We start from the raw sequence: 7,503 nt of genomic DNA on the forward strand, positions 1-7,503 counted from the left end.
AAAGAAAACAAGTGCAAGTCGCGATGTAATACCGAATACAGTGTGTCATAAAAGAGATACATAATTGTCAAAAAGACAAGAGTTTAGCGGGCAGCATCGGGACGCAGAGAAAGTAATGATCTGCTTTTATATATCATTTATTTGCTTCATAAATTTTATTTAACTTTATTTTTTCTTTCCGTCTTACACAGGCTGCGACACGCGTTCGAATAGTGTCAGTGTAAAAATATTTCCGACGAATAATCGCAATATTCCGGTATATAAATTGTATATATACCGTACAAGTTGTCGGGATGTCAGTGTGTGTGTGTCATTTAATCGATAAGAAAATACGTCAGTTTCAAACGTTTGTTAAAGCACAAAAGATAATATCGTCACTCCCTACGTATAATTACTTAAGTGTCACATACGAGATTTTCAGTTTATTGCATAGTGACACTTAGAAAGTCACGTTCTCTATGGTCACCAAATATTAAAAACAAATATTCATAAGCAAGGTAAAAATTTAAAACCGAAAGATCCCTTAACTAGAGAAACTATATGAAGTTTTAAACTTTTAAACTGCTCTTCTCTAAAATTTGCGTTTTGGAGTTACGGGATTATACGTAGGGAGTGACGATATGTTAGGGAAGACGGTAACTAAAAGTCCACACCGTTGAATAGAGAAATTAAATTGAATCGAAATGTGTGAAACACATTTAATAAACATTCTAAACAGCGCAGCGTTATCAGATAAACAATAGAAATATCTTTATTACACTTTGATAGAAGATCTAAAGAAAACGAGTAAAATACTAAAAAAAAAAAAAAACTCGGTGATTAATCCTTGAACGATAAGAACGCTGTGAAGTAAGACATGCCCATTCGTAACACCTTGAATCAAAATGCAAACATTAGTTATTTGATGAAAATTACGGAATTAAACGCAAATAAATTGTACAATTGTTTTCTCACACACACACACACACACTCACCGCCGCGTAAGTCGCTATTGATAACGAAATCATGTTACCGGCCTTTAGATCGCAAGGTATGTTGCTTCTAGAAAGTGTTATCATCAACAGAGATTTTAGTCTAGGCGAGAAATTGTACCAGTCGACCGCGTATCTGCAAGAAATAAACGCTGTAAGTAATTTTATTTAATCTTAAGTTTAAATATAAACGCGCGCGATCTTAATTATTTCCAATTAACTCTATAGATTAATAAATAGTTGAAAATTTAACTCGGGGCGATTTAAATTTCAAACAAACGGTCCACAGTTGGCGGTGGAAAAATTATTTGGTAATCCGTCGCCAACTTGTGGACAATTGGCTCTTTGGGATCATTTCCTGTTAATCCAGAAATTTTAATTTCCGAGACGAGAATTATCAGATCACGTCGGAAAAATCGTCTTCGAACGAGAAAAATTCGAATTTCATCAACTTGTTCGATTTTTTACACAAATTTCGTTTCTCTCAAACGAGATGAGATATTTCTCAGAACCAACTATATACATGTGTGTATTAATGTTATACGTGTTATATACGGTAGCGTGTAAACGTAATAAATATTACGCTCGGTAAAATACGTTCTGACTTTCGTCAATTAATTTTTGACCGGAGTAACAAGGAATCAAGACGGTCATCAGCGCTCCGACGATTATAAAAGCGAATCTTATCGCTTCTCCCAGTTGATCCAACACGTAGATAATCTGGCAACACACGTGAAAATTGATTTAATTAATTATTTTACAGTTAAACATTACATTGCGGGCGCTACATATTTTTCGACGCGCTTACTCGAATCCCAATGAGACTCAAAGTTGCGATGCTCAGCAACAACAGGGACAGAGACAGTCCTTTGTAAGACGATTCCATTATATTAACAAACCTACGCGGAAATATATCAGAAGTTCATTTTTTTTCTCTCTCTTCTCCGTAGTTCGAAAAATAAAAATTAATTCACCGAAAAAATTGTATTCTTGTTTTGAGGATATCCCACTTACTTTAAGTATATTTTATACTAAAATAGGCGCCAAGAAGAGTTTCTTATTTTAAGAGAAAAATCCTCTAAATAGTAATATCGATAAGAATATATACTGATTAGAATATAAAAAGCCTCTATAGAAAAACATATATATCTCACTATCGCGCGCGCGAAAAAGACTATATTCTTAAATTAAGAATATATTCTTAAAAATAAAGAATATATTCTTAATTTCAGAAGAATATCATCTAAAATCTTTAAGAAGATTTTTTAAGTATAAAATCTTCTACTTATAAGAATATAATTTTTTCGGTGTTAATATGCAATGGATAAGGCTATACGAGCAATTATACTGGTTGTTGGTGTATTTTTTTATAACAATTCCTTTATTCTTTAATAATAATAATAATAATTAAAGAATAAAGGAATTGTTATAAAAAAATACACCAACAACCAGTATAATTGCTCGTATAGCCTTATCCGTTGCATATTAATTTGTTTTAACGAGTATTCTTATTCATTAAAAATTAATTAATTATCGAAAACGAACGGAAGCGCGCTTACTCTATGGCGAGCTGATGTTTCTTCAAACATCCGATGTAATCCCGATACATTGTCTCCTCTCTAAGTTCGGATTCCTTGCTCGTTAACTTGCGATGTTCGTAGCCATCGAGTTTCTTCTCGTCGCCGTTCGCTTCCACGATTATACTCTCTAATCGTTGACTGCGTGAATTGAACGAAGTTTTTTTTTAAGATACTTCGAGATGCGTTAGGTCCGTTGTTTTGCGCGCGTAATATCACACGTGTGTGAGAATTGCCATCCTTTAGTGTTGGCGGGAAGAAAGAAGATGGATAGCTACCCTGCCTCAGAGTAACGCGGGAGAAATAAAATTATTTGCAAGATTCCCTAAAAAACATCGGAAGGTCGCCTTATATCAACGCGGACGTCTTCGGAAAATCCACCCGGACGTTCCCGACGTTCTAAAAAAAAAAAAAAAGACCGGTGTCCTGCGAAAAGGACGGGATGGCAATCCTACGTGTGACGTGTGTCGCGCGTCACTCACCTGACGGCCATGAACAGGCTGCACGCGTGTGCGGTACAGGCGATTCGCATCGCGTCGACGCTCACCATGATGCTTATACCCACAATAGCGATCGCGGTGGTGTAACCGAAACAGAATAAAAAATACTCGTCGGTGTCGATTCTAAATTCGACTTCGAAAGCGAGAAATCGGGGACGCGTCGCGTTGTAAAGAGGTAGAACAACGTCCAGGAACACAGGCGTGAGCGGTATCACGATAAATCCCGACATCAAACAGTACATCAGCACTGCGAATCGAAGAAGACAGAAGCGAACGTGATAAAAAAAAAATGCGTGGAAGAACCCCGGGAGAAGAATTCGACGAGTTTTTTTTTCACATTTTTGTAATTTAACCTTCAACGAACGGCGTGTTTTTCGGCACCTTAATTCGCCGGACGTGGGTCGTTTTCGTCTTGGGCTTTTTAAAAATATTAAATATTTCTAAAAACAATCTGAAACAANGTGTATATACTCTTTAAACTGTCTATTTTAAGACACCATCGTTAAATTTAGTGAAAAAAAAAGTTTTAATTCATAATTTTTAGCAAATATGCACCGAAAAAATTGTATTCTTATTTTGAGGATATCCCACTTACTTTAAGTATATTTTATACTAAAATAGGCGCCAAGAAGAGTTTCTTATTTTAAGAGGAAAATCCTCTAAATAGTAATATTGATAAGAATATATACTGATTAGAATATAAAAAGTTTCTATAGAAAAACATACATATCTCACTATCACACAAAAAAGACTATATTCTTAAATTAAGAATATATTCTTAAATAAAGAATATATTCTTAATTTCAGAAGAATATCATCTAAAATCTTGAAGAAGATTTTTTAAGTATAAAATCTTCTACTTACAAGAATATAATTTTTTCGGTGTGACAACAAGGAAAATTACTTTCTTCAGAAAGTAATTTTGCTCCGGACGAAAACGACCCATGTCCGTTCGTTGAGGATTAACCTTTAGACCGCCGGCATTTTTTCCATTAAAATAGTGTATTTTGTTTTTCTCAAAGATTCGTGTGTTAATTAATTAACGCGTTTTATGTGGAATCTCGAGATTTGTAGCCTCAAAAGGAGTGATTTTAGGCGGCGGCCTAAACGCGTTTAAGAGAAGAGCGACTGTAAGTGTGTGTTTGCACACGTTTTTTGTTTAAAAAAAACGCTCGTATCTCGGAATCTCCATCGAAAATTTTTCCCTCTCTTTGGATAATTGAAACACTTAACCCTCAACGGACGGACATGGGTCGTTTTCGTTCCGGAGCAAAATTACTTTCTGAAGAAAGTAATTTTCTTGTTGTCATATTTGCTAAAAATTATGAATTAAAACTTTTTTTTTCACTAAATTTAATGATGGTGTCTTAAAATAGACAGTTTACAAAGAGTATATACACATTGTTTCAGATTTTTTTAGAAATATTTAATATTTCTAAAAAGCCCAAGACAAAAACGACCCATGTCCGGCGAATTAAGGTGCCGAAAAATACGCCGTCCGTTGAGAGTTAACTTGTAATTGCCAAGCAAAGTCGAAAACAGAAGTTCGAAAAAAACGTGAACTCTTGTCCGAGTTCGTCTCCCGTGATTTTTGTTGTACGTGTGTGTGTGTGTGTGTGTTACAAAGTTAACGTGCTCACGCGAGTAGTATCTTGTAAACTTTTTAGACAGGATGGAATAGTCTTTCAGCACTCGAACCTCTATGTCGTTTGTAAATATGTTCCAGTGATCGTCGATGGTTTGATACAAGTGTATCATCTGATCATCGCACGCGAATGCGCGAAGATGGGATCCACGTTGGATTATATGAAAAAGATTTTTGAATTGTGTGATTTCAACGTTATTTGTTTTTTTTTTTTTTTTATTATTACGCCGCGGTTTCTTTGAAAAAAAAAACAAAAACGTACCTCGTTGCGATTCCAAACTTCGTTTATCAGCCTAACGAGAAAAGAGGCGGACAGGACGATTTGATAGCAACCCTCGAATATCATTTGTCCGTCGTCCCAGTGATCGCACAACAACAATATCTGCGTGTGTCACGTGTATTGCGAGATAACGTTTATTTTGTACAACAGAGAGCAACAGAGAGAGAGAGAGAGAGAGCGTGAGAAAAAAATTGATTTAATTACTAATCGGACGTGTATTCTCTCGGGGGTGTGTATTGTGCAAACATATCGATCGATACACACACTGTACCTCGAACGGACAGTAACTCATTTCGAGCAGGAAGCAGAGAGTTTGCAACAAAATTCTCACACGTTTGTTTTGAAACGGCCAAAAACCTATGTTCGACAAAAATATCCGATTGAGATTGTACTCCCGCAGAAAATTTTCCAACATGATAAAATGTGTTAAATTGTTGTTTCGCTGTTGTTGCCGAAAGACCGCGCGCAGTACAAAGCGCTCTCTACGTTAAGGGTTGCTCTACGTAATAGAATCGATTGTTTGGTTTGCCCGAGTCGCAAGACGCACGAAATTGCGGGGTGTCAACGTCAGTTGTCTATCGTGTGTGTGTTGCGTTTTATTATTAATTAAAATATCCCCAAGCTATAAACGCTAGTTTTGTTTTCATCTCCAAAATAATTGCATAATAACACGCTTATCGAAGCAACACAGTTTTTTCCGTCTCCCTCGTCATCTTTTACTGACTAGATGAAAAATTCTTTGTCAGACAATTTTTTTTTTAACTCTCGAAGAGATAAGTGCATCTTTGTGTCGTTGAAAAACAAAGAAAAATTACGAGGTATAGAAAAACAAGACTCGGAAGAGAGACTTCGGAATGTGTTCATTCAATTTAATTTTCACAAAGTGAACAAACGAGAGAAGCAATTCGAATCGCGCGTGTTGCTTTCAAATCCTCGCGATTTGGAAAAAGATAATTTATTCTTCGCGTTTGAAAAGTAATTGTTAAGTGAAAGGAGCGCGCGCGCGAACACACAGACGACAGAGAGGATTAAAAAATTAATATTTAATATATATTAATATATTAATTTTAATCTTGCTGTTGTCTGTGTGTTTGCAAATATAAATATTAAATAAATATAATTTAATTTAAATATTATAAAGTTTTGAACAAAACTGTCGCGCGACAAATACTTTAAAATTGTTTGCAAACACTCAGACGACAGCAAGATTAAAATTAATATATTAATATATTAAATATTAATATATTAATTAACAGCAAGATTAAAATTAATATATTAATATATTAAATATTAATTTTAATCTTGCTGTCGTCTGTGTGTTTGCAAACAATTTTAAGGTATTTGTCGCGCGACAGTTTCGTTCAAAAATTTAATATTTAATATATTAAATATTAATTTTAATCCTGCTGTCGTGTCTGTGTGTTTGCGAACAATTTTAAGATATTTGTCGCGCGACAGTTTCGTTCAAACATTTAATCACTACACATTGTGGCATATTTTTGTAATTAAAAAATGTACAAGATAATATTAATTTGCAACAAATATTGTGTGCGCGTGTAGATTGTTGTTTCGAGTACGTTTCTCTAATTGTTGTTTCAAGTCACGAATTTTTCATAAAAAAGCAATCGAACGCCGATTATTACGACGATATGTTTCAGTCATTCGAAATGATTTTACGCAGAACTCAATTAACAAATTTAATTTCGTAGAAAATAAAGAATCTTATTAATCTCTGCTATAGTCATATATTTCGATATCGAAAAAAAAACTTTTACACTTGATGTTTACAAGTAGATTTTTCTTACATTTAACAAAGAAAAACATTTGTATTTTTTGTTACAAAATAACATTGTAGCAGAAGGTGGCCAGCGTTTTGTATCTCAGGGGTTCGATGTTGGTAAAAATCAGAGCGCGCGAAGATTTTTAAACCTTCGATTTCTAAACCTTATCAGAAAATTATAAAGAAATTTGCTGCGCCACTCGCTCTCTCGGACATTTTCTTTTTTCTTCTCACAGTGGCTTTTGGCGCGCGCAAATATTTTCATGTGCAAAACACAAATATAAACGCGTTTGCAAAAACCGCGGGACGGTAATTCTCGTAATTCTTCTTTGTAAAATCGAACAAATCGCGCGTCGACGTATCGATACGCGCGATATATGTTCGATTTTCTGCGTCGTCGTGTCGAATCGACAGCGCGGTACGGAACCGCGTCAAGGGACGGTAAGATAGGGATCTCGTTTTACCGACTCGGTAAAGTTGACGTAGTTCGCGCGCGCGGCACGCGGACATCGCGTCGCTCTCGGTTCGCTTCTCACTCCGTCGTTGACCGCGCGTCTGTCTTTCATTCACACTTTCGTTCCTCTCTCTCTCTCTTCTCCGCGTAAGCACTTTTGTTTATTAAAATATTAATACACACGTACGCGCGCATCTTTTTGGGAGATCGAAACGCGTTCGCCTAACAAACGAATCTACGAGACGAAAACCCCTCGATTGAAGACTCGAGTCGCAGAGTAAAAAAAAAAAAAAAAA

The 7,503-nt window shown here is 35.5% G+C and overlaps 1 protein-coding gene across 1 annotated transcript; it reads right to left on the reverse strand.

The window, feature by feature from the left end:
- Positions 1-866: 866 nt before the first annotated feature.
- On the reverse strand, positions 867-5,388 carry LOC109854498 (odorant receptor 67a-like). The gene is made up of 8 exons (XM_020427633.1): positions 5,245-5,388; positions 4,956-5,075; positions 4,689-4,821; positions 3,031-3,295; positions 2,531-2,689; positions 1,780-1,870; positions 1,555-1,691; positions 867-1,107 (listed from the first exon to the last, which is right to left on the reverse strand). The coding sequence occupies exons 1-8, from the start codon at positions 5,386-5,388 to the stop codon at positions 951-953; spliced, it is 1,206 nt and encodes a 401-aa protein (XP_020283222.1). The 3' UTR covers positions 867-950.
- Between the last annotated feature and the right edge of the window lie 2,115 nt (positions 5,389-7,503).

Source organism: Pseudomyrmex gracilis, unplaced genomic scaffold, assembly GCF_002006095.1.
Source record: "Pseudomyrmex gracilis isolate BER0280 unplaced genomic scaffold, ASM200609v1 scaffold_68, whole genome shotgun sequence".
In the NCBI taxonomy this organism is placed as follows: Eukaryota; Metazoa; Arthropoda; class Insecta; order Hymenoptera; family Formicidae; genus Pseudomyrmex; species Pseudomyrmex gracilis.

What these genes read in the sequence shown, in the direction of transcription:
- LOC109854498 (XM_020427633.1), bottom strand. Translation starts at nt 5,388, where the DNA reads ATGTTGGAAAATTTTCTGCGGGAGTACAATCTCAATCGGATATTTTTG. An exon ending in GTTTACAAGATACTACTCGC is followed by an intron (nt 3,296 to 4,688) that starts GTGAGCACGTTA and finishes TTCGATTCGCAG; the next exon opens with TGCTGATGTACTGTTTGATG. An exon ending in AAACATCAGCTCGCCATAGA is followed by an intron (nt 1,871 to 2,530) that starts GTAAGCGCGCTT and finishes ATTTCCGCGTAG; the next exon opens with GTTTGTTAATATAATGGAAT.